We start from the raw sequence: 26830 nt of genomic DNA on the forward strand, positions 1-26830 counted from the left end.
TCACCCTAGAAGTGACTGTTTGTCACAAGAGTGCTTGTTCCCATTGACCGCAATGTTTAAAGCCCAGGTTTAAAGCCCACTGACAGTTCAGAAGTTACCTCTGCACCTGGGGTCCCCGAACAGAGTACAAGTAATCTGACTGTGGAAATCTGGTCTTTGGCCCCCAATGACCTCTACCTCAAGAGGGTAGAAAATAACTCAACCCCTAAGTGACAGTTTATCACTAGAAGCATTTCCCATTGACCACAATGTTAAATATCTGAAATATTTACTGCCTTTTGAATGCTTTGAAAATTCATAACTCCGGTTATATGTATGATAACAAGTTCATTGTGGTACCTAAATTTATATAAAAATAAGCTCCATTTGTATAATTTGGTGTTGGATTTCTTTCGAGTCGTGTCAATTACTCATGCACCTTAATGGTACTGTAAAATGCTTCAACACACGTTCCTCCAGTAATGCCTGACTGCTCTTTGCCACACTACCAGGACTAAGCTAAGAACTGTTGTTGTTGAATCCAAGGATCATCTCTGTGTATTGAAAGAATATTGCATGGTAAGACCTCCCGGCCATACCACACCTAGTGACAAGAAACCTCTTCAGATCAAGTCAGTTTCTGTCCGAGTTTCCCAATGAAGTTCAAGCAGAGTAGCGGGCGCAATGGTGAACGGGTCAAAAATACTGGGTGTGGAAATGTCACAAGGACAAAATAACATTTACTCAGTCCCAAAAGCAAACCACTTATCCTCAACACCAAGGAAACTTTCCAAGAATAGAGTATCTAATGAGGAAGCTAGCAAATTATCAAAGTGCAAGTCAAAAATATTCCTAAATGTGGCCCAGCCAACATGGCATAATCACACTGATGATCATCTCTGGAAGAGAAGTCCGATCGACAGGCTTTGACGCGAGGGAACTGCCGACACTAGCTGGTTTGTAGACCACACAGAAACGTATCTGCCCCTGAAAAGCCTCTGAAGGTGCCTCCGCAAACTGCATGCATGTTGATGCCACACGCAAGTGAATGCCTCACAAATAAGACAACCTAACAGGTATGAATGCAATTGATCTATGTTCCCCTGGTTTGGACCACTACACATAATAAAAGGACAGCTGGTAGAATTAACAATAATTAATCTACTCATGGATGTGGAAGGCAGACAGTTCAATGACCCGATTAATGTGGAGATTAGGAGAAGAACGTAGTAAAGACGCATGCGGAGTCAAAAGCACATATCATATGGAGCACCTCCTTTGCACCAATGGCAGGAATGCTTTCAGTGTCCAGCAGAGCACCAGAGCCTTGTGATGTTTCTGTTTATCATTGTATGTTGTGTCACGCCAAAGTCTGCCGCCGAGCCTGCTTCAGAGCGCTAAGTCGAAAGACTGACATGATGGATCAGTAGGTTACAAGAGTGGTTCCAAACGCTTCACTGAGGTCTTCAATGAGACAAGCTCATATAGAGAGCCTACTATGGCGGAGACGGGGCATTGGATGACAGGGCCTGATAGCCAAAGGGGGAAGGAACTGTGCCACTATGATGTGCTGGTCATTAAATGCGTATCCGAAGAGGAAGTCCTTCTGGTTCTTCCTGAAACGCAGAGCATTTAACAAAACCTTTGACAGTGAATCAAGGGTGTTTTATAGCATAGGATCTATAGGTTCAAAGTAAACTGCGCTGGGCAGATTCTGCTGGAGAAGTTGGATCTACATTTTGTAGATGAGATGCAACCTGTTTCTGTTTTATTGGTTCTGTTTTTCAAATGTACAGAACACCTACACACTGTGAATTGTTGACTGGTTCCACGGACCGCTCAAGTAGGTGATGGACCTAGGATTCATCAGCAATAGGATCCAGAGGAAGGATGAGGGGCAATAAATGTAATGCTGTCTTCACAACCCCGGTCAGTCCTATGGATTGAAAAGGACAGAATGGTTTGTACGGTGAGGAAGAAAGAGTTGGACTGTCCTAAGTCATTAGCTGAAGACAACAAATCTGTATGATCTTTGCTCGAAAAAAATGGAGCAGGTATAAATCTGTTCAGCAGTTTTTTTAGATATTAAGGTTCAAAATGTATATATATTTCAAGCTGCTGAGGATCTGTGGACCCGCAAGCTTAAACTATGTGATCTAATTGGCTGTCGCAACTTGAAGAAAAACTTGTGGCCACCATTTTAGGACTCGGTCACTGTGTCCTAGGAAATGGGAAAACAATGTATAATAAAAGGGCAGGGTATAGGTACCATGGGCCTTATGTGAGGCTCCCTCCCTTATCCCCCACTCCCCCCTCCAAGACCGGCCATGTGCCCATCTGGCACTTCACAGGGGTCCTGGCCGCAAGCAGGAAAGGGGGAGGGGAAGTTTCAGAAAGGTACACCTAGTTTCAGGGAGATAGTCAGGAGAAGTGTGCGTGCAGGATGACATATCCTAAAAGACAACATCAGCCTTGCACAATAGCTACCACCATCTTCTGTAACACACACGCAGTCCAGCGGCCTCGAGCACTCACCAGTGCAGTCACAAACATTAAGCTCACACTTTCAACATTCAGTACAAGCACCTCCCTACATGTCTCAGACATGATGAAAGAAAAGGTCCTTGGTTAAGAGGAACTGAACCTAATATTACATGGGGGAGCTGGCAGGCTGTTCAACTACACGTACAGGTAAAGAGGTCCTTGGTTAAACACTGACTGGATGGAAGGGGAAGTAGCCAACCTCAAGAAAAAGGAGTGCATTGTGAGTGCCCCCTGACAAGGCATCAGAACCCAGCTCTATGTCAGGTCAGTTTAAAAGAGACTCAAAAGGGCCCGTGTGACTGCCAAGCTCAATGGTAGAAATCCACACAGGGATGTCCCAAAGAGCGCAAAGAGCGGCTGCCGATGCTTCAGAAAGCCACGCAGAAGACATTGGTACCAACATCATTTGCCAAAAAAATATATAAATGTCAAAAAAAGGGGGGCGCTAGGTGGAGCACGTGTGGTATGGCCGCCACATTGTGTGGCTCCCGCAGTCCGGCTCTGTAATCCGACATTTATCCTGACTCTGCGGCGGAGAAACTTCATCAGCTACAGATAAAATATCCCGTGCAGGTGCAGGCACTTGGTGGCGGGGAATACAGCGACAGAGAAGCTTCCTGGCACGGGTGATTGGGACGCGGCGGAGCTGTCTGCGGCGCTGACCGTGACGTCTGGAGCGGCAAAGAGGCGGGGCGCAGCAATCGAGAACCGCGGCTTATGCAGGACGAGTGGGCCGCTCCATGGTGTAAAGCGCTGGCCGAGGAAGTTGCGGTGAGCACTGGCGCGGATAGTGGTTCCCACTGCCGACTGCCAAGAAGCGGAGGCGGGCTGCGTGGGAACCGTGCGGTAATCGTCAGGATATCAACCTATTGTGGAGCGGAGAGGAATACGCGTGCCGAGGTGCACGCATTTAGCGAGGCGCTGCGGCCTGCGGCTGGGAGCAGAGGCGAGGCCTCATTATATACACCAGGTGATACAGATCACAGGCGGTGAGGCGAAGCGAGGAACAGATCATCTGAAATGCCAGGGTGCCCTGTATGCTGACTGCCTGTGGGTCTGCGGAAGGGCCTGGAGCGGAGAGCAGCCCCTGCGGGATGGAGGCAGCTTGGTATGGTCAGTACAAGTTCCGGTGCTGGTGAGTACAGGAGCGGCAGTGAACGGCGGAAGTGGATGGTGGAGGTGAGCCATGACTGCTGGGTCTGCCGCCGCTGGAGGATTCTGCAGCGCAAATGCACACAGCTGCTGAGTGGGAGTACTAGGTGAAGCGTTTGGTGGACTTGCAGATGGATACTTCTTCCTGGTGGATGTGATGTGTCCCATGGAGCATTGACTGCTGGACAACAGCGTTGCGAGACACCACACTATGGCTTAAGAGATCGCTAGGCCCACTACTGATATACTTACCTCCCCCTGCGGACAGCTCCAGTCAATAAGCACGCTGCGAAGGTGGGCCTGAGACCCGTGACCGTGAAACAGCGTGAGACGAACCTGCGAAGGAGGAGGAGGTGGTGTTACTCAGGAGTTGCTTCTCATCTGTGCCGGATGCGGTGTCTGAATTGACGGTGATAGGTGGTGTGGGGAGCAGTGCCAAGATGGGGAAAACGGATGCCCGCCAGTCCCGACTACAATTCGAAGGCAGGAAGTCCACGAAACAACAGTCGCCGGAACGGGAGATGGCGGTGGAGACCTCACAGATGGATCCCCAGTCAAAATCGGGAGCGGATCTACACTCAATTCTACAGGAGATGTGGCAGGGATTTGCGACCATCGCGGATAAAGTGGACACGATAAGCACCCGCATGGATGCGATAGTCCACACGATAGAGGGACATGAAACGCGCCTCAAGGAAGCGGAGCACCGCATCTCCGATGTGGAAGACACTGCGACTCAGGTACAAAAAACGACGCGCAACTAGATAAGCTTCTCAAAGTCATAGCGGCTAAGAGCGAGGACATCGAAGCGCGTAGTAGGCAGAATAATATACGCGTTTTAGGTATACCAGAAAGTACAAATACGGGCAAGATGGAAGACTATGTTGAGAAACTGCTGGTGGCAGTGGTGGGGTCTGAACTCCTATCTCACCAGTTCATAGTGGAAAGGGCTCATCGGTCGCTTGGGCCGAGACCGCCCCCTGCAATCCACCCAGGCCCATAATTGCTCGCTTACTGAACTACAGGGACAGGGATACGGCATTGAGGGTGGCCAGGGAGAAGCAACAGCTGACCTATGATGGAGTGTCATTCACTATGTACCCAGACTTCACGCTCCATGTGCAGGAGGAACGCCGCAAGTTCATGGCCGTGAAACAGAAGCTGAAGCAGGCCCAGATTGACTACGCCTTACTATACCCAGCTCGCCTGCGCATTACGCATCAGGGAACCCAAACCTTTTTTACAAAGCCTCAGCAGGTAGAAGAGTTTCTGAAGCGGCTCCAGAGGTCAAAACGACAGACAGGGGCGCAGGAGGACTCCCCCTGATCTACTTTGCAGCAGCACAATAGTCATTGCCGTGGCTCGCAGGCGGTCGCTGACTAAAATCGCCACATGGAGAGACACAATGGCTTTGATAGCCGATTAGTGCGACACAAGCGGATCACCAAGTGTCACAGTTGCAGCTGGGGTATATGAGAGACGTCGTGCACGCCGTAGGAACTGCCAATCTACTCTGCAGCCGGTCACCCTCGAACTCTACCCAGGGACAGGCTGACAGCTTCGTCCCATGTGGACTGAGGAGGGATTTTCGTGAGTCACCCAGATGCATCCCCCAATTGGGAGATCCCCCTTGTTGTTTTTGTATGGTTTTTGCTTCTATTAATTTGCGGTTTAAGTGTTCAGTGGGAAACCACAAGTTCTGAGGATATGATACAGGAGCAAAGGGGTGTGGGGGTGGAGGGTGGGGCACCTATGGCTGACATGTTTGGGATGTTTCAGTGGGCGGGGGAGGGTTGGGAGGGGGAATTTAATATTTGAGGTGAGTCAGAGGTGCGAATGCATGGTGGTTAAATTCTCAATTCACATGTCAGATTGCCAATGTACAGGTATACCCAATGCATAAGGTAGGTGGTACTACACGGGTGCAATGACACAGGAGGATAGGGCTGTACTGAGTGTGCTGTCATGGAATGTTAGGGGCCTGGGGGACCCGAGGAAGCGGAGGCAAGTTCTCGCCTACCTGGATCGGCAGCACATACAAATAGCTTTGCTGCAAGAAACACATATTAATCCAAAAGCAGCTAACACCTTTGCCAGTAAATGGGCAAGCTGCCGATTATTTTCCTCATACTCCTCATATGCTCGCGGCACTGCCATCCTATTTAAGAAACAAACTCCTTTCGAAATGGCGGGAGCGGCGGTGGATCCGCAGGGCCGATTTGTTATCACATGGGGGAGGCTGGGTAGGGAGTCTGTCACGATTGTGAATTGTTATGGACCCAATACGGACAGCCCGGAGTTGTTCACCATACTATGGGGCAAGATACTAAATATTGGCTCCACTCATATCATTTGGGGCGGAGATTTTAATGTGGCTCTGAACCCGCTCCGGGACAGATCTAATGTGGCCACACACCATTATACTCATGCACAAGAGGCGTTAGTGGGATCATCGCTGAAGGTGAGCTAATAAGACAGTTGGAGATATACACATCCGCAGGGACAGGAAGGCACGCACTTCACGTCCCATAGAGGGACATGGGCGAGGATAGACTACTGTCTGCTGTCTAAGGCATTGGTGCCGTCCATACGTAATGTATCACATTTAGCAAGGACTTTCTCTGATCACTGTCCGGTGAAACTGGCGCTTACTCTACCGGGGTATGATAGACCTAGGCCGAGCTGGAGATTACAACCCACAGCGTTGTTGGATACGGTATTTCAGGCAGAATTGGGAGAGGAGATAAAGGATTTCTTCATAAGGAACAAAGGGACAGTGGACAGTGTCGAAGTGATATGGGAAGCTTTTAAAGTAACGATCAGGGGCTTCTGCATGTCAAAAAGTTATGGGGTTTTGAGGGATTTACAGAATACTTTGCGTAAATTGGAACGAGAATTGCAAGAGCTGGACAAGCGGATGGGGAGAGGGGAAGTGGGGAAAGTGCAAAAGCAGTTTCGGGAAAAATTAACTAACTATGAAGACACGGCACTCAGAGAGTCCAAATTTAAAGGCAAGTACTGGACAGTCCGTAAATACGGGGAAGGGGAGAGGCCGGGTAGGGCATTAGCCGAGGTGACAAGGAGTCCACGCTTTAATGCTTACATTTTAGAAATACAGGCACCAGGTGAACTGATGCAGCGTGACACACCGGCCATCTTAGACACGTTCACCACACATTACGAAACTCTGTACACATCCCAGAGGCGAGGGACTCCAGAGTTAGATGACTTTATGGGGGACATAGCGCTAGCATGGCTAAGTGATGCACAAAGAGATTTTTTCATGCACCCTTTGGAGGTAGATGAAATTAGGGACGCCATCATGCAGCTTCAGAACGGGAAAGCCCCAGGTTCTGATGGCCTACCGGCAGAATTTTATAAAAGCTACATTGATATCATGGCGCCAGTGTTAAAGGAGGTATATGAGGAATCCTTGGAGGTGGGTGTCCTTCCCCCCTCGATGAAGGAGGCGATAGTTACCTCTCTGCTGAAACCCGGCAAGCCCCCTGAGTCCTGTGACTCATACCGCCCATTATCATTGTTAAATTGCGACACCAAAATCTTAGCAAAGACGCTGGCTTACCAGTTAGCCTTATTAATGGATAAGCTAATACTCCCGGACCAATCAGGGTTTGTATCGGGCAGAAACACATCTCACAACCTCAGGACCTTATTCTCCTTAATTCAAACAGTAGACCCAGAGTTTCCTCTCGCCGCAGTTTTTTTAGATGCCACTAAGGCATTTGATTCTGTAGAGTGGGACTATTTATTCGGGGTCCTACAGAAAATGGGTTTCCCACATATATATTTATCCTGGATCAAGTTATTATATCATCACCCCACTGCCAAGATATTAATTAATGGACAACTATCCCAGCCAATAGAGATTTCGAGAGGCACTCGGCAGGGATGCCCCCTATCCCCACTATTTGCCATAGCTGTAGAGCCTTTAGCTTCCAGATTACGTCAAATCCACAAGGATAAGGCATTTCGCTGCTGCATGCGTCAAATACTAATCTCCTTGTATGCTGACGATATGACACTATACATCAGGGACCCCATGCAGAATATTAACCCTATATTGCGGGAGTTCATTCGGTTCGGTAGCTTATCGGGCATTAATATTAACTGGGGGAAGTCGCAGATTTTCCCTCTCACGCCGGCAGTACCTAGATTTACACTGGACTTCCCACTGGACTGGTTTGATAGTGATTTGCGATATCTTGGCATACAGATTACCAGAGATAAAGAGGAAACAATACGGGCAAATTATGGTATGGCTATCGCACGACTTACAGCCAACGTTACATGCTGGATCTCGTTGCCGCTTTCGCTGGCGGGGAGGGCTTCCCTCATAAAGATGGTTGTACTACCGCAACTTCTCTACTTGTTTCTTAACATACCATACCACCCCGGACAGCATTTCTTTCAGACATTGCGCTCTGAATTGCTCAGATTATTTTGGGGAGGGAAGCAACCAAGACTGAAATGGTCGACTCTAGTACGACCATATGATCAGGGGAGATTTGATATCCCTGATTTCAAACTTTACTTTCTAAGCGCACAGGCGCATTACGCCTACTATTGGATTAATCCCCCCAGATACATGCCGCAAATAGCTGTAGAGGACTGGCTGGCAGATCCGATACCAGTAAGTGGCTTGATACACGGAGCAACGCGCTCACGCGCGACGCCACCCACTACTATCACGAGCACGGTGGACGCGTGGAATAGGATAATGGCTTTGTTGGCTGTGCCAGTCCTATACTCCCCTCGACTACCGTTGACATATCATCCTAAAATGTCCTTGCTGCAGGAGAGGGGATTCTTGGAGTTATGCCAGCGAGTCAAGGTCTCCACGTGGGGGGACCTGTTTCATGCTGGGAAGTTTTGCACGCTAGAGCAATTTTTAAAAGATGTGCAACACATGCCAATGGATGTATTCCTTTATGTCCGCTTAAGACAGGGTATGCGTTCAATTGTCCCGGATTTCCCGCGGGAACCCTTAAGTCTGGTTCCGCTGCACAACATGCTTAGCTCCAAAGATGGAAAACATCTGGTATCAACCCTATACACTACCATACGGTCCAACAGGGAGGGGGCTCATTGCCTAGCGCGAATGCAGTGGGGGGAGGACCTCGGGCGGGAACTCACTGACGAACAGTGGAAGTATTGCTGCCTACAGACGGCACAGATTTCAGCGAGCTGTAGGCTGCGAGTGATACATTATAAATATTTGCACCGTCATTACTATACACCACTTAAGAAATAAAAATTTAAACTAGCCACAACTGATGGATGTGAGAGGTGTCACCAGTCGGGAGCGGGGTTCCTACACTTGGCGTGGGAGTGCCCGAAAGTCCAAGAGTACTGGGAACAGGTGCTAGGGGCACTAGAGAAGATGACATGTAGGGAAGTCGTGAGAGATCCGCTGACGGCACTGTTAGGATACACGGCACTGGTACCTAGCGCTCATAGGAAATTTCTTGCTACCTCACTGTTACTAGCCAAACGGAGAGTGGCATGTAGATGGCAAGGGGCCGGGCCCCGAAATTCAAAGAATGGTTGACAGACCTAACATATTGTCAAGAACTGCTATCTATGCTGAGACGTTACCAATTACCTCCAGACCCAGAGATATCTGGCAACCTCTCCAGGGATACTTACTCCTACACAACTCCGCGGATGGGACCGTTGCTTCACATACAACGGCATAATGACTGTTGAGGGGGTCTTGTGGGATATCTCGTTAGCAATGATTGCTGCTTGCCGGGATTGGCGATGCTGGTGGCCACATGTATATTGAACACTGTCATCGGGGGTCCGTGTTGCCTGCATCTGGATGTTTTGTGACTGGTGCATTCATCCTTGCCCACACAGAATGCTACTTTTCTTATTTTTGTCAAGGCCAATGTATGCTTTTCTCTTGTACTACATGGGTTAAGGATTGAATCTGCTGTGCCTGTCACCAATATGGTGCGGGACAGCAGAAAACAATGGGGTTGTGCTATGACTCACTGCACATTGTATTGACATATGTTGTTGTGTAATCTGTCAAAATTACAAATAAATAACAAACAAAAAAATTTCAAAAAAAGGGCTCACTGTTCTATCAAAGGGTTGCAGTGAAAACGTTTGTGTACCAAGGAGTATGGGAAGAAATGGACTGGGACAGACTTGATCACCGTAAGTCAGAAATATAGAAAAGCTAAGAGTATCTTTCAAACTCTTGCAAAGTTAATAGCATTTCAGATTCAGCACTTTGCTGGTACCTGTGCAGGACGTATTCTTCAGCGCCTGGATACCTTCACAGCAGCGGGTCTACAAATCTATTGATTGATTGAGTGAGTAAGAGAGTTAAAGAGGCTGGGTTTCATTCTCAGAGGAAATGAGCTCAACATTCTGGGCCAGAAACTGGGACAGCAGGAAAACACATTCACAAAGGGAACGTCATGAAATACCAACATAGTTCCATGTCTTTTATGTCATATACAAAGTTCTTTCTCAAACAGCATTCCTCAGTTGTAAAGCAGCTATCCATTCCCTTTTACCAAAAGATTTCTGTTTCATCCAGTGCGTGCGTTGAAGGCTCTTGGAGTGGGAGGCAAACTTCAGCATTGCTTAAGAAGTGGATGGTAGTAAATCTGATCCCAAGATGCGCCTGCATTTAGTTTGCTCCCCTTCAAACCCCATTAGGCCTACAGTCAGTGTGCACCCCTCCCACTTCCCAGTTCCAGGTGTACCTGTAGTGGGTTTGTGGCCAAAGACCCCATTGAAGAAGGCAGGCATCCGAATACTTCCCCCGATATCAGAGCCCACTCCAATGACTGATCCTGCAGCTGCCAGGATACAGCCCTCACCACCTGTGGGACAAGAAGGGAAAGTTCTGAGTCAATGAAAACAGGAAGCAATGCAAGAGAGAGCTGCATTCAGTGACACATATAATGTTACGCACGCCTCGGACCAATCCCATACTGAGTGCCGCTTCCGATCCCCCACTACTACACATGATGGCTCTCATAATCTAATCAAAGTTTCCAGGAGACAGTTTCAGTTTCTATTCTCTTTCCTGCGCAGTATCATATTCTTTCATCAGACATTTCATCACACTGGGGTTTACCCAGGCGTTGCTGTATCCCACCGGATTCCTAAGAGCCTCATCACTTGTCTATACCTTGTCAAAATCCATCTGCCGGGAGAAGGCCTACCCAGGGAGCATTGAATAGGATATACGATTACTTCCTGAACGTCCGGCACTGACCTACTATCTTCCCTATCTTGTGAACTTCCTTTGCTCTGCTTTATTCTCTCCCCCTACAAATCTTGACCTTTTCACTGTGCCTAACCCTACAGTATTCCACACACCTTCCTTCCAAGTTGCACGATTTCCTTTCCCACACCCCACGCTCCCAGGACATCTTTCACTAGTTTTTCCCTGCAGCTTGCACTATTCCTCTTATAATTTACTGTTAAATGATTCAACCCATTGCTTTGAGGTGCATATGGAGAATGCACAAATCCACTTTTATGTGGACAGAGGGTCAACGTACCATCCCCACATCTCCATGTGCCTGGCTATAATTGAGTAAACACCCCCTTGTGTGGAAGTATGCTGCTACTACTGACAACTTTTGAAGAAGTTCTGGGAGCTGACCTTACTACAAATTGAAGAACACTGAACGGACAGTGATTCTTGAAGATCCTGAATCTTAGACAAATCTGTGACTGGTGTGCACGAGTGCATGAAAATAAGCATCCTAGAATTCCAGAGCACACATCCAGGTCCTCTGCTGAAGATGTGAAAACATTTGCTGAAGAGCCAGCATCTGGAATTATTTTCTCTTCACCCAATTATTTCACTGACTTTCAATCCAAAATGGGACAGACCTCCTTCTTGGGGCCTTAACTCTAGTAGACTCCTTCCTTCCATTGAAGTCAAGGCAATGGATCAATTGCACCTTTCTCCAAGAATGCCGGGGCCTCCTGAACCAGGCGGTCCGACATTGGAGGACTCCAAACCTTCAGTGGAATCTGAGGGGAGAGATGGAAAACCTGCTTTTGTACTAAATCTGCATAATATCTAGCACCCTTGTGTCTTTTATAAATTCCTGCCATGCGTGGCGGGAGTTGGAAATGCTCAAGCCTCCATACTCAATGATGTGCTCGTCGGTGGAGGCAGAATGATGGAATCATTGTTTTGACTGGGCCCTTCTTAAAGCAGCGGAAGGCTGTTGACCACTTCCTTGTGCTCTAGAAGACTTGCGGCCCTGAAAGGGCAGCTGCTGTTTCTGCTTCAGCTGTTGCCTTTTCCAGAAAGAGATGTGGCAATGCTCTTTAACCTTGCTGGGCGGTGGATATAAAACGAATGCAAGGGCAGCTCTTTTTTATTCTGTAAGGTCTCATTTCTGATTTCCGCTTCTGGATTTTCTTATTCATCTGATGACATAAAGAGATGGCCCAGTGAATGATGACGCGTATCATCTTTTGTTGTGCTTGAGCGGCCAATGGCATCGACCTGAGCCAAGGACAACTCACAAAGACTCCATGACTAATGCCTGCAGTAGGCGGCCCGCAGTATCCCTGTCTAGATTGGTTAGGCTGTCTGAAGTCAACATCCCCTCTTGAATGACGTCCAAGAAGTCATCTCGTTTTTTCTCTTGGCGGATACTCCAAGATTTGGGGCACAGAATCTCTGAGAATGGTCACTGGGACCTAAAAGAGAAAAAGAGCAGACTGATTTTACAATATTTGTTGATATCTGGCCAATCTTTCTCCTAAAAGCATCCCGTCTCCTGATTTCCTCCTCAGGTGGATTCAAAGTCATCGAGCCAGGTGTGTTAAACATCTTTTGATGCCGCTACCACTAAGGAATACACTGGTGCCGACTCTTGTTCATAAACTAGGGCTTGAAGTCAGCGTTCTGAAATTTTCCTCCAGACATCCCTTCACAGCATGATCAGAGAAAGAGTTAGTGAAGATATCCATCAGAGGTTCCAAGAGTTCAGTAGCCAGTGGAACAGGAGGCTGAGTCTGGTCTAGATGGTCTAAAAAATAATGAATGATGAATGTGATATTTAATTAATTGGCAGCCGTGTCTGAGAGCTCATGGGATGTTACAAGATCATCAATAGGAGAGATCCCTAAAACGTATGGAACCTGGAAAAGTCAGCGAAAGCCACGTCAGCCAGATGTTGAGCTTGATAGAGAGTCTGAATAGAAAGGCGAAGACCTGCAATGTCTACATCTCTGGAGCCTCGGGACAGCAGGCCTCATCGTGTCCGCGGCAAGAGACATGCTCTGGCTCCTCCTTCCAGCACCTCTTGCGAGAACACGCAACTGGAGATCTTTCACTGAACCTTCGACAATGCGCAGCCAGAGGCCTGACATCATCCTGGCGTGGCAGAGGGGCAGGCTCGGAGACCTCTGAAGAAGGCTGCAGAGGCCACTGAACACTGCAGAGACCCTTGAGATGCGGGAGGATAGGAGTGACCATCATTCATTGAGCCTGCGACCACCACATCTGGTGTATCTGGTGGCGAAGGAGACAGTGGAATAACACCGCTCCAGGCCTTACAAACGGGTGGCAACATAGTTCTCACCAAACAAGGAGAAGCTCTGAGAGTCCGGGACTCCCCGAAAGTTGAAATGTTGCTCAAAGTCGACAGGTGCCCTGATGCCAACTCCGATATCTCTGAATCGCTTGATGCAATGTACACAATTTCTCCCCTCTTAGCCTGGAAGCCAACATGTGCCCCGTATTTCAGCCTCTTATACAACATGTTTTGACCCAAAGTCCTTGATGGAGTGAGAGTCAGGAAGACACCCCAAAGACAATGTGGTCATAATTCCTCAAAGGTTTCACTCCACAGGCTTGGCATTTATGAAAAAGAACTGGAATTGTAGCCAAAAGCAATAAGAAGGAGAAACACTTCCAGGGAAAGTCATGGAAAAACTCTTTTTTGCTCAAAAACAATGATAAGATGTGGATTACGTCATAAGACTTCAAATGAAGCTAAAAACAAAATCCACAAAAATGTGATGTTAATTGCTAAAAATAGCTTTACATAAAGCAAGATTGGGTTCAGGACCATCCTGACTGAGTAAAAAATGAAAACTGCCTTACTGACACCATACTCAGCATGATGGGATAGTGCAGTCACGGTTCTTAAATTATCAATGTTCGATTTTACTGTTGGTATTGTTCTATATAGTGGCACCATTTCCTATTTTTACATTGTTTAAACTACTTTAAGTGCTGTTTGTCTGCTAAATGCAAAGCTGACTTATCTGTAAATGGTGCTTTTTGGGACATTTTCCATTTACTTGATTGAGCTGAGAAAGATAAAAATATCTTAAAAATAGTGTTCACGGCTCTCACACCAATGTGGAGAAATTCAACCTTTTATGAATTTCAAATGGAATCCCGCGGTAGAGAAAGAACTTCGCTCTACTCCTAGAAACTATGTTTGCTATATCACAGTTATGCTACAAGGTGGTCAGAGACGCATATGTCTGAGATGGGACTAGTGCAACAACATGCACATGGCCACCGAAACACAGATTACATACTAGTAAGAGTACAAAACAAAGCAGCCAGGTGTTTCATCACACTTAAGAAACAGATATTCCATTCTCTATTGTAACACAAAATGCCTTCTAGGCCCCAGCCTACTACCGACCTGATGAAGATTCGAGAGCCAAACACTCCCGTGGGATTCACACGCTGAAGAGGAGGCGCACGAGGCGTTGTGGAAAGACAGTAAAGGCACAAGTGAACGAGCTCTCAAAGAACTTGGACCAATCTAACCGGTCCAAACCTTCAATGCTTTAAGGAAGAGCCAAACATCCCACCGCTCAGAGAAGCACTTTGCCAAGATGGTGGATAAACAGACCACCTCACCCCCATTAATGGAGGAGTCTTTCTACCATCAAACACAACCAACAGCTCAGTGTAATCTATCTGATACCACAACCGTGATGGGAACAATCACACTAGACTCAGAATAATCCAGCACTGAACTCAAATGTATTTGTATTTGTATTTGTAGGGAAATTTATATAGCGCATGTATACCGACAGGTCTCTTAGCGCTGGCCGAAGGAGAATAGCAAAGAAAGCCCGGCAAAAACAGTCCAGATGACATGGGTCCTAGGAGGAGTCTCTGAAAAGCAACGTTTTTAATAGCTTTCGAAAGGGAAGTAAGCCTGGTTCCTTTCGTAAAGTATCCGGCAACTGGTTCCAAAGACAAGGCAGAATAACAGAGAAAGCCCGCCCGCCCTTGGAAGCCAGATTACTTCGGGGGCAGATCAGCTGGACAGCATCAGCAGATCGAAGGAGGCGTCCTGGGACATACTTAGTCAGGCGATCCCTAATGTAGCTAGGGGCTTGACCATAGAGGGATTTGTGGGCGATACACAGGACCTTGAATTTTGCGCGTTGTCTAACGGGCAACCAGTGTAGTTTTGAAAGCAGAGGTGATGCATGAGACCTCCTAGGAAGGCTAAAGATCAGCCTAGCAGCATCATTCTGAACCACCCGGAGCCGGTTAGTGAGTTTCTGAGGAAGGCCCAGATACAGCGCATTCCCATAGTCGAGGCGTGATAAAATAGTGGCCGAGACTATGGTTTTCATGGAAGAGGTGGACAGAATGGGGACCAGCCTCCTCAATTGCCTCAAGATACCAGAGCAGGTGCCCACCACTGAGGAGACTTGATGACTTAGCGAGAGTTCTGCGTCGATCTTAATTCCCAAACTTTTCACCACTGGGGAGGGGCAGGGAGGAGGCCCAAGTTCTTTGGGCCAAAACAGACCACCCCAGGAGTTATTGATGGTAGGGACAATGAGAACCTCCGTTTTATCGGGATTGATTTTTAAAGAGTTAGCTGTCATCCAATTAGTTGTGAACCTTAAGATGTTTTGAGCTGTCTCTTGGGCATAGGCTGAATTGTCGATCCTCAGAATAAGCTGGGTGTCGTCAGCATAATTAAAAACACGACAGTCCATGTTGAATAGAGCGGACACTAAAGGTTGCAAATAGATATTAAAAAGCAGAGGGGGCAGTGCAGGGCCCTGTGGAACGCCACATGGAATGACACCTCTCTTAGAGAAACAGTCACCAAGCTGCACCCTTTGCGAGCGCTCAGAGAGAAAGGATTTTAGCCAGGCAAGGGCCGGGCCCCTAAGTCCCAAATCCATCAGACGGGTCAGCAAGATGGAGTGGCTGACCGTGTCGAATGCTGCAGAGAGGTCCAATAGCACCAGTGCGCTTGGCTCTCTCTTATCAGCATTCAATCTAAGGTCGTCAAGGACGGACAACATGACAAGCTCTGTACTATGATAGGCTCTGAAACCTGCCTGACGTGGATGCAGCAGCCTAAAAGTATCCAAAAAGTCAGAAAGCTTTTTAGGACATGTTGCTACATTACTTTGGCCAGAAAAGGGAGTTGAGAAATTGGCCTATAGTTTTTCAAATCAGCCTTGTCAGCTCCTGGCTTCTTTAGTAGAGGGATAACTCTGGCCTCCTTCAGGTCGCCTGGCACCTGACCAATGGCCAGGGAGTTGTTGAGGAGCGAAAGGATCCTACATTCCAGGGTTGGGCAGGCAAGCTGAAAAATCCTGGGAGGGCAGGGGTCAGCCGGCGAGCCGGATTTAACTTTATTAATCAGGAGAGCTAATGTTTCCAGCGGAGGAAATTGGGCCAGGAATTGAGCTGGTGAAGGTTGTGGTGACGCCAGTCCTTGACTTGCAGCAGTTGCATGAGATCTATTTATCTCAAGCAGAATGTCCATCACTTTCTTCAGAAAGAAAGACTGCATGGTGTCAACGTCAAAAGGTATTAAGGTTGATGACGCATCGACCTTTCTGCTAAGTTCTTTTAGGATCCTGAAGGTTTCCTTTTGTTTGTTAGGGGCATCAGTAATTCGAGCCTCATAGAAGTCTGCTTTCCTGGACGTGATAGCTTTCTTGTACAGGGCCAGAGCAGCTTTATAAAGAACCAGGTCGGAAGCCTTATATGTTTTCCTCCATTGTCTCTCAACCTTACGCAGACTCTGTCTATGTATCCGTAAGGCTTCGTTGAACCAGGGAGCCCCTTTATTTTTGGGCTTAATTCTTTCCCTGCGTTCAGGTGCTAGATGGTCGATGGCCGAGAGGAGAGTATCATTAAGAGATTGGCTGGCTAAGTCAATATTAGAATAGCCCTCCTCAGGCCTATGTAGGGGAAGTGTCTGAAGGAAGTCGGTAAGATTGTCCGACTTGATTTTATGCCAACTTCGCACTCTCCTCCACTCTGGAGGTGGACGGGTGGAAGGACAGTCCATGGGGACCCAGCAGGAGATAAGGAAGTGGTCCGACCAAACACATGGAAGACAGTTTAAAAGTCTATCATGCTGGCTAGTTGACCAAACCAGGTCAAGGGTGTGTCCCTTAGAGTGAGTAGGGCCATTTACCAACTGATGGAATCCTAGGTTAGCCATAGTCATATCCAGCTGACTGGCCTGGGGCTCGCGGGGGCTACTGTCCCAGTGGAAGTAAAGTCACCCACAACCATAAGCTTTTGATATCGCGTACTAAGATCTGATATAGTTTCGCTGAAATAGTTACAAAAGCCTGGTGAGGCGTCCGGGGGGCGATAAACTGTCAGGAGAAAAAAGCAAAAGGAGTCAAGGGTGAACTTGACTCCTAAGATCTCAGAATTGTCCGAGCTTTCTGATAATATCATGGTGGCCTTTAAACTAGATCTAAAAAAAGTCGCCACCCCCCCACCTCTTCTGTTATCTTGCCTATTGTGCCAGAATGCATCGAAATTAGCTGGCAGAGAAGAGATGAGGTCAGGGGCTGATGCATCCCCCATCCATGTTTCTGTTAAAGACAGGATGTCGATATCACCATCCTGGAGGAGGGTAAAAATCTCAAGGCGATGCTTGTGCAGAGATCTAGTATTCAAAAGGGCTACTGTCAGTCCGGGCGGTTTCACTGGTCTAGGTGAAGGAAGGACTGGAGGAGCATCAGAGTGGACTAGGGTTATGGCGGGGGACCTAAGGAGGTTTTCAGTTTCTAGTATTGCCAAGGTAGAGGGCTTGGGAGGGTAAGACAAGGTGGCAAGAGACCAAAGCTCGCAGAATGAGTATTTCAGCGTTGGGCCAGGGTTTATGGCCCCGGGTCCCGGCAGGGCGCGGACGGGCGCAGACGGGCTTGCCTTAGGCGCGCCTTCGGCGCGCCCGCTGCGCGCGTCCGCTGCGCGTCTGCTCCATCCTGATGATATCTCTTCCCCTACCGCCCTCCAACCAATCAGCTCTGCTGTGCAGCAGCTGCTAACTCCCTCCCTCCCAGCACTAGACCGCAACCAAAGCGAAAGTGACGGGTAACAGGAAGCGAGTCAAATGTTTAAGTTTAAAAAAAACGAACGTGAGTTTCAGCAAGTTAAAAAAAAAAAAAAAATCGCGCTTTTTACATTGGAGTTGTCAACAATTTAAGAATTTACAATTTCCACAGTGGAGTCAAGTATTCATGCAAGTGACATTCAGCAAGTTAAAAAAGTTTACAATTGTTTGCATTGGAGGCAAGTATTCAGGCAAGTAATCGAACAGTGCTTTTACCAGGACACATGAGTCAGAACTGCCAAAGAGCTAAAAAGCAACTCTCGCTTCGTCCCATGGAGCGGACAACCCAATGAAAGGCAAGGATCCGAGCCATAGGGCACAAACTACATTAAAAAGACCAAATCTGCCGTAGGTCGCTTCATTTCTGTTTGTCTATCTATGTAGTTGAAATGCCTGGAATCCTGGATCTATGGACAAAGTCCTCTCAATCCTCTCGGTTTAGTCTTCTGTTCTCGCGCTAGGCTCCAATCATATGGAGGGGCTGACGGCCGAAAATATCAATCTGAGCTACATTTGTCAGGTCTTCGACACCAACACACAGATACTAAGCAGATGTGTTTGAGTAGAGTGCAAAGGTCATCAATGAATACATTCAGCATTACATCTTCAACCAATCAGGTGATGCACCAGTGGATCTGTTCACAACCACAGAAAACACAAAGTGCTAAGATAATTCATGCGGCTATCACAGGCCAGAATATCCCAGGAAACCACCTTGGGTCAGACTGAGCCAGAAAGCTCCGGAGTGATCGTGGCAGTGGTGGTTCACATAGCTGCTCACCTGTCCGAAGAACCACACAAGAGACTGCCTTGCTGACCAGATCTCGCTGCCACATCTCAGGGCCAGATACTGAATTACAGCCTAAGTCAACCAAATGTAACAGCTGGCTCCAGAATTCACCAAGTACAGTCTTTTAAAGCTCCCTCATGATTACAAAGGAACTCTCAAGGCAAGGAGACAAAAAGTGCATCTATACGTTCATTGCAGGCTCTCAAGTGTAAAAATGACCTGCTTATGGTATATTTAAAAACAGACCCATGCGAAATGCCAAGACCTGGTACTACCATACCTTTTGTATGTAGCTAGATCTTGCTTGAATATTTCCTCCAATAAAGTTCACTTAATATCCATCAAGCGTACAGCATGATGTAACCTCTGGTATGGTTCTTCAGAATCCCAATATTTAAAGGATTTCTGAGAGTTCTCCAAAAGTGATATTCCCAGGTAGACACCGCACTCCTCCTTGGGAAGTAAACATATTGCTAGCTAATGTTACTCACCTGTACCTTCATTATTGGTATCTTTGACAGAATCCCATGCTTGAATCATTTTCCGATGTTAGGGTGGGAACCCTCGGCAATCAATGCTAACACATTTAACGTATTTCAAAGCAGCAATTGACATTGAAAGCAAGCGGGAAACATTCACAGACCACAGGTTCCCATCCATCTCACCTTATGATCCAAAGTCTATCCAGTGAGGTGGAGGGGACCAGGGTCTGTCAGATTCTCATACCTTGTAACGGTCTTGAAAGTCTCATGAACAGGGAAACGGATGGGCGCATGTGAATCTCTGAATGATATCAATGTTGAAGTACTGAAGTTATAAGTAAATGGTTCCTTCTCCAGCACAGGATCCTTCATAGATTCACATGCTTGAAGCACGATTACCACAGCAGTATACTATGTGCAACAGAGGCATGAATGAGGCTTACCTCAGCACAAACAGTGCACACCTTTGTCAAGCACTACTGTCTGGAAGACCACGTTTTCACCTTGAAATGTCCAATAGCGGCACCTCCGCGAAGAGTACAGACATGGCAGCCGTGCCTCTTGTCGAATGCGTCCCTACTGTGTGCTTCAGAGAACGCCCGGCTTTGGAACGACGGGAGGAGATCCATGTTTTGAGGCAACTCTGTAGGTCATTCGAAGAGCCAGGTCTTGAGGTCCTTTCTGAATTGGTGAAGTGTTGGGCTTCTTCGGATGCGGTGAGGGAGCTCGTTCCAGGTCTTTGGCAGGAGGTAGGAAAAGGATCTGCCACCTGCTCTGGCCCTGTGGTTGCGGGGACCATGTCTATGGCGAGGTCTGCAGAGCAGAGATTTCTCTTGGGGGCGTGGAAGGAGGGTCATTTGTTGAGGTATTGGGGTCCGGTGTATTGAAGGGCTTTGTAGGCGTGAGTGAGCAGTTTGTAGGTTATTCTTCTTTCGTTGGGGAGCCAGTGGAGTTCGTGGAGGTATTGGGTGGTGTGGTCATGTCATGGCCGCCACAGACGACAGCCGCACCCTCCTGGACCAAGGCCACTCTGACAGCCCTCATCCTACTCGACCTATCAGCAGCCTTCGACACAGTCTCCCACCCCACACTAGTCACCAGACTACACGACGCAGGCATACATGGAACAGCCCTGGACTGGATCTGATCAATCCTCACCGAAGGAAAGCCAAATGATCAGACTCCCACCCTTCCTCTCCGACCCCACGAAAATCACCTGCAGAGCCTCACAGGGTTCATCACTGAGCCCCACCCTCTTCAACATCTACATAGCCCCCCTCGCAGCCATCATCCGACAACACTGCCTCAACATCGTATCCTACGCCGACGACACCCAGCTAATGCTCTCCCTCACCAAAGACCCCACCACTGTCAAACTCAACTTCCAGAAAGGAATGGAAGACTTAGCATAACCCACAGCCTGCCTCACATGAGCCTCTGGGTGCCGCATGTGTTTCACTGAGCGCACACACAATGTGCACTGAGGAACCTCTGAATACTGTGGGTGTGCCTCACCCGGAGTATATACTCACCTTATGTGCCTCTCACCTTCCTCATGCTGTTGCATGTACCCCCCAACAGAGCCCATACGCGATCCAGTGTTGACCACAACGAATATCAGATGTTTGTGCAGGTCGCTTGACATGGGTACACAGTCGCCCCTCTCACCATCATCAGGGTCTAGTATGGGCCGCTTGTCTGAGCACGCGCTATCCTGTGCTGAAGTCTATGGTACTCGGAATGTTGTGGGGTTCCTTATCCAGAGGACACACTACCAAGATCTGCCCCATGCCATTCGCTATTGGTGCACATTAGGTGTCTGGGGTGCATATTCACCCCTGCTGCCTGCTGCCTCCCCCCAGGTGTGTGCATTCTGTGTCTGCAGTGCATATTCAGCCCTGCTGCCTCCTGCCTCCCCCCAGGTGTGTGCATTCTGTGTCTGAAGTGCATATTCACCCCTGCTGCCTCCTACAGTCCCCCAGATGTGTGTATTCCTTGTCTGGGGTACATATTCACCCCCTCTGCCTCCTACCTTCCCCTAGGTGTGTGAATTCCTTGTCTGGAATACATATTCACCCCTGCAATGTGTGTCCATTTCTTCCCAGAGCGGTGTCCCACCATTCACCTGGTGTGCACATTCATTTTCTGGAGTCAATACTCACCAGAACTGCCTCCCACAATCCTCTGGGTGTTGTATGGGTTCCTGGTTCTACCGTACACATTGTTGCTGGACTCGTACCACATGCACAGCTCGCTGCAGTTAGTGACGCCCAGGGGAATGGCACCCGCCTGCTTTAAACGTGATACCACAATAGCATCAGTGCTGGAGATGATGTTGCGGCGCGCCACAAGGCCGGAGGAGTTGGGCATGCCTGGGGTAGAGATGGAATAGAAAGGAAGCAAGCGACTGAGTGAACCAGACAGTAAAACAAGGTTATGATGGCAAAGTATCAACTCAATGTGAGGTGTAAACTGACATTTGCTCAGCACAGAATAAAGTATAGGGAAGCAATACACAAAGAAAATGAGTGGGATCTGCGCGTCTCATTCCGTGGCTGTGCCCTTTAAGAAATATCTACATTTAAGCAGACAGTAGTAGCCACTGCACTGTGAAATGCAATGCTGGACACGCTGAGACAGTAAAACAAATGCACAATCAGATACACATGGGGTAGCTCCTAATGAAAAAGAACTTTATAGAGCAAACCTTGAAACACACTGGCGGACTCCTACTGGACTGCTCTGCTGTGAGACTGACTGACTGGTCCACAGAGACATGAGGGCACAGCCTGAAAACACACTCCCGACTCCTATGTGTACAAACATGTCGACAGACTATGGACCCTAAAAAACACACTCCAGACTCCTATGTGTACAAACATGTCAACGGAGTGTAGACCCTGAAACACACTCCAGACTCCTATGTGTACAAACATGTCAATGGAGTGTAGACCCTGAAACACACTCCTGACACCTATGTGTACAAACATGTCAACGGACTATAGACCCTGAAAACATAATCCAGACTCCAAAGTGTACAAACATGTCAACAGAGTGTGGACCCTGGAACACACTCCAGACTCCAATGTGTACAAACATGTCAACGGAGTGTGGACCCTGAAAACACACTCCTATGTGTACCAACATGTCAACAAAGTGTGGACCCTGGAACACACTCCAGACTCCAATGTGTACACACGTCAAAGGAGTGTAGACCCTGAAACACACTCCAGACTCCTATGTGTACAAACATGTCAACGGAGTGTAGACCCTGAAAACACACTCCTATTTGTACAAACATGTCAACGGAGTGTAGACCCTGAAAACACACTCCTATGTGTACCAACATGTCAACAGAGTGTGGACCCTGGAACACACTCCAGACTCCAATGTGTACAAACATGTCAAGGGAGTGTGGACCCTGAAACACACTCCAGACTCCTATGTGTACCAACATGTCAACAGAGTGTGGACCCTGGAACACACTCCAGACTCCAATGTGTACACACGTCAAAGTAGTGTAGACCCTGAAACACACTCCAGACTCCTATGTGTACAAACATGTCAACGGAGTGTAGACCCTGAAACACACTCCAGACTCCTATGTGTACAAACATGTCAACGGAGTGTGGACCCTGAAACACACTCCAGACTCCTATGTATACAAACATGTCAACGGAGTGTGGACACTGGAACACACTCCAGACTCCTAAGTGTACAAACATGTCAACGGAGTGTGGACCCTGAAACACACTCCAGACTCCTATGTGTACCAACATGTCAACAGAGTGTGGACCCTGGAACACACTCCAGACTCCAATGTGTACACACGTCAAAGGAGTGTAGACCCTGAAACACACTCCAGACTCCTATGTGTACAAACATGTCAACGGAGTGTAGACCCTGAAAACACACTCCAGACTCCTATGTGTACAAACATGTCAACGGAGTGTGGACCCTGAAATCACACTCCTATGTGTACCAACATGTCAACAGAGTGTGGACCCTGGAACACACTCCAGACTCCAATGTGTACAAACATGTCAAGGGAGTGTGGACCCTGAAACACACTCCAGACTCCTATGTGTACCAACATGTCAACAGAGTGTGGACCCTGGAACACACTCCAGACTCCAATGTGTACACACGTCAAAGGAGTGTAGACCCTGAAACACACTCCAGACTCCTATGTGTACAAACATGTCAACGGAGTGTAGACCCTGAAACACACTCCAGACTCCTATGTGTACAAACATGTCAACGGAGTGTGGACCCTGAAACACACTCCAAACCCCTATGTATACAAACATGTCAACGGAGTGTGGACACTGGAACACACTCCAGACTCCTAAGTGTACAAACATGTCAACGGAGTGTGGACCCTGAAACACACTCCAGACTCCTATGTGTACCAACATGTCAACAGAGTGTGGACCCTGAAATCACACTCCTATGTGTACCAACATGTCAACAGAGTGTGGACCCTGGAACACACACCAGACTCCAATGTGTACACATGTCAAAGGAGTGTAGACCTTGAAACACACTCCAGACTCCTATGTGTACAAACATGTCAACGGACTGTAGACGCTGAAAACACAATCCAGACTCCAAAGTGTACAAACATGTCAACAGAGTGTGGACCCTGGAACACACTCCAGACTCCAATGTGTACAAACATGTCAACGGAGTGTGGACCCTGAAACACACTCCAGACTCCTATGTGTACAAACATTTCAACGGAGTGTAGACCCTGAAACACACTCCAGACTCCAATGTGTACAAACATGTCAACGGAGTGTGGACCCTGAAACACACTCCAGACTCCTATGTATACAAACATGTCAACGGAGTGTGGACACTGGAACACACTCCAGACTCCTAAGTGTACAAACATGTCAACGGAGTGTGGACCCTGGAACACACTCCAGACTCCAATGTGTACACACGTCAAAGGAGTGTAGACCCTGAAACACACTCCAGACTCCTAGGTGTACAAACATGTCAACGGAGTGTAGACCCTGAAAACACACTCCAGACTCCTATGTGTACAAACATGTCAACGGAGTGTGGACCCTGAAATCACACTCCTATGTGTACCAACATGTCAACAGAGTGTGGACCCTGGAACACACTCCAGACTCCAATGTGTACACATGTCAAAGGAGTGTAGACCTTGAAACACACTCCAGACTCCTATGTGTACCAACATGTCAACAGAGCGTGGACCCTGGAACACACTCCAGACTCCAATGTGTACACACGTCAAAGGAGTGTAGACCCTGAAACACACTCCAGACTCCTATGTGTACAAACATGTCAACGGAGTGTAGACCCTGAAACACACTCCAGACTCCTATGTGTACAAACATTTCAACAGAGCGTGGACCCTGGAACACACTCCAGACTCCAATGTGTACACACGTCAAAGGAGTGTAGACCCTGAAACACACTCCAGACTCCTAGGTGTACAAACATGTCAACGGAGTGTAGACCCTGAAAACACACTCCAGACTCCTATGTGTACAAACATGTCAACGGAGTGTGGACCCTGAAATCACACTCCTATGTGTACCAACATGTCAACAGAGTGTGGACCCTGGAACACACTCCAGACTCCAATGTGTACACATGTCAAAGGAGTGTAGACCTTGAAACACACTCCAGACTCCTATGTGTACCAACATGTCAACAGAGCGTGGACCCTGGAACACACTCCAGACTCCAATGTGTACACACGTCAAAGGAGTGTAGACCCTGAAACACACTCCAGACTCCTATGTGTACAAACATGTCAACGGAGTGTAGACCCTGAAACACACTCCAGACTCCTATGTGTACAAACATGTCAACAGAGCGTGGACCCTGGAACACACTCCAGACTCCAATGTGTACACACGTCAAAGGAGTGTAGACCCTGAAACACACTCCAGACTCCTATGTGTACAAACATGTCAACGGAGTGTAGACCCTGAAACACACTCCAGACTCCTATGTGTACAAACATGTCAACAGAGTGTGGACCCTGGAACACACTCCAGACTCCAATGTGTACAAACATGTCAACGGAGTGTGGACCCTGAAAACACACTCCTATGTGTACCAACATGTCAACGGAGTGTGGACCCTGAAACACATGCCCTGACTCTTAGGGAAGAGGCGTGATTTGAAGAGAGCTGCATCCTCAAACAAATGCCTGGCGCAGCAATGGTCATCTTGCCTCTGGGCATCCCCTGGATGAAGTGTGCAAGGATGTCTTACTCCCATTCCCCCACTCCCCAGCGTACCCCCAAAAACCTGTCCTGGATGAAGCACATAGTGAGTAACCACCCCCTATCAGTGGCATAATGAAACTTGAGCGGGCCCCCTGCAAAGTACACAGAGGGGGCTCCTGTCCCACCACCTTCCACTTTTGCTGAGGGGGCACCCTGGAGCTCGGGGGCCCCACCCGCATCGCAGGGACTGTAGGGGCTTTTGTTACGCCACTGCCCCTATATGCCCTAAAGGATAGGAGTAGAGATCCACCCCATGTCTAGTCATGTCAGACCGAACACAACCCATGGAATGCCAGACAGCAAAGGGACCATGCACAGTACTTACCATTTCCAGCAAAGGCTTCTTTAATGGTACTCCCAGGAAAGACAACCTCTCCTGAAGTGTTTTCTCGTTCTCCTCCCCTTCTGAGACAGACAATAAGAGGATCCTGCACAGTACTCACCATGTACAGCAAAGGCCTCTTTAATGGTACACGGTACTCCCAGGAAAGGAAACTTCTCCTGCAGTGTCTTCTCGTCCTCCTCTCCTTCTGAGACCATACGGTCCACCTGCATTGCTTCTTGCAGGGCTGCATCATACCTGAGATAAGAGAGAGGGGTCACACACCGCAAAGCAACAAAGGCAGCCTCATTAATGGAGTGGTTAATGAGTTATCACAAATAATGAGCGTACCTGTGAGTCTGTGTCACAGAGGACGATATCTCAGAGAGAAAAACTTAGCCTACTGCAATAGGAGAGGATTTGTCTTACAGCGAGAGAGAGAGAGAGAGAGAGAGAGAGAGAAGCAGCTAGAGAGACAGACAGAGAGGCAACCAGCGAGAGGTAGAAAAGACCTATGAGCATGCATCAATGGGAGAAGATGTATCTTACAGAGAGAGCCAGACCGAGAGAGAGAGAGACAGAGAGAGAGAGAGAGAGAGCGAGAGAGAGAGAGAGAGAGAGAGAGAGAGAGAGAGAGACAGAGAGAGAGAGAGAGACAGGGCAGACTGCATGACATTTTGCTGTCTGTCCTTAACGTGGGATTCTTGCAGCCATGTTTTAAACACACACCAGCATGAAACGCAGAAAGACTGACATATGTTGTATTTCCAGAGTTTAGCACAAAGGAACGAAAGTGTTCACTGCCATAAACTCAGAGAATGACAGGAAGGGAACGGAAGAATGTCCTTGAGATGTATCCACGGAGAGAAATCTGCCTCAACCTCTGCTCTAATCAGCGGTTTCAC

The 26830-nt window shown here is 48.0% G+C and overlaps 1 protein-coding gene across 3 annotated transcripts in view; it reads right to left on the reverse strand.

The window, feature by feature from the left end:
* The window catches only part of FAAH2 (fatty acid amide hydrolase 2), a 195339-nt gene that overhangs the window by 137731 nt on the left and 30778 nt on the right, over window positions 1-26830 (reverse strand). For all 3 annotated transcript variants that reach the window (XR_014969987.1, XM_085630341.1, XM_085630339.1), the window contains exons 3-5: window positions 26047-26183; window positions 21491-21700; window positions 10419-10538 (exon numbers count right to left, since the gene is read on the reverse strand). Coding sequence is in view for 2 of the 3 variants with exons in the window: in XM_085630341.1 (XP_085486467.1) it covers window positions 10419-10538; window positions 21491-21700; window positions 26047-26183 (467 nt within the window). In the remaining variant the exon portion in view is untranslated. The remainder of the gene's footprint in view (window positions 1-10418; window positions 10539-21490; window positions 21701-26046; window positions 26184-26830) is intronic.

The sequence above is a fragment of the Triturus cristatus genome, chromosome 10 (assembly GCF_964204655.1).
Source record: "Triturus cristatus chromosome 10, aTriCri1.1, whole genome shotgun sequence".
Classification (NCBI taxonomy): domain Eukaryota; kingdom Metazoa; phylum Chordata; class Amphibia; order Caudata; family Salamandridae; genus Triturus; species Triturus cristatus.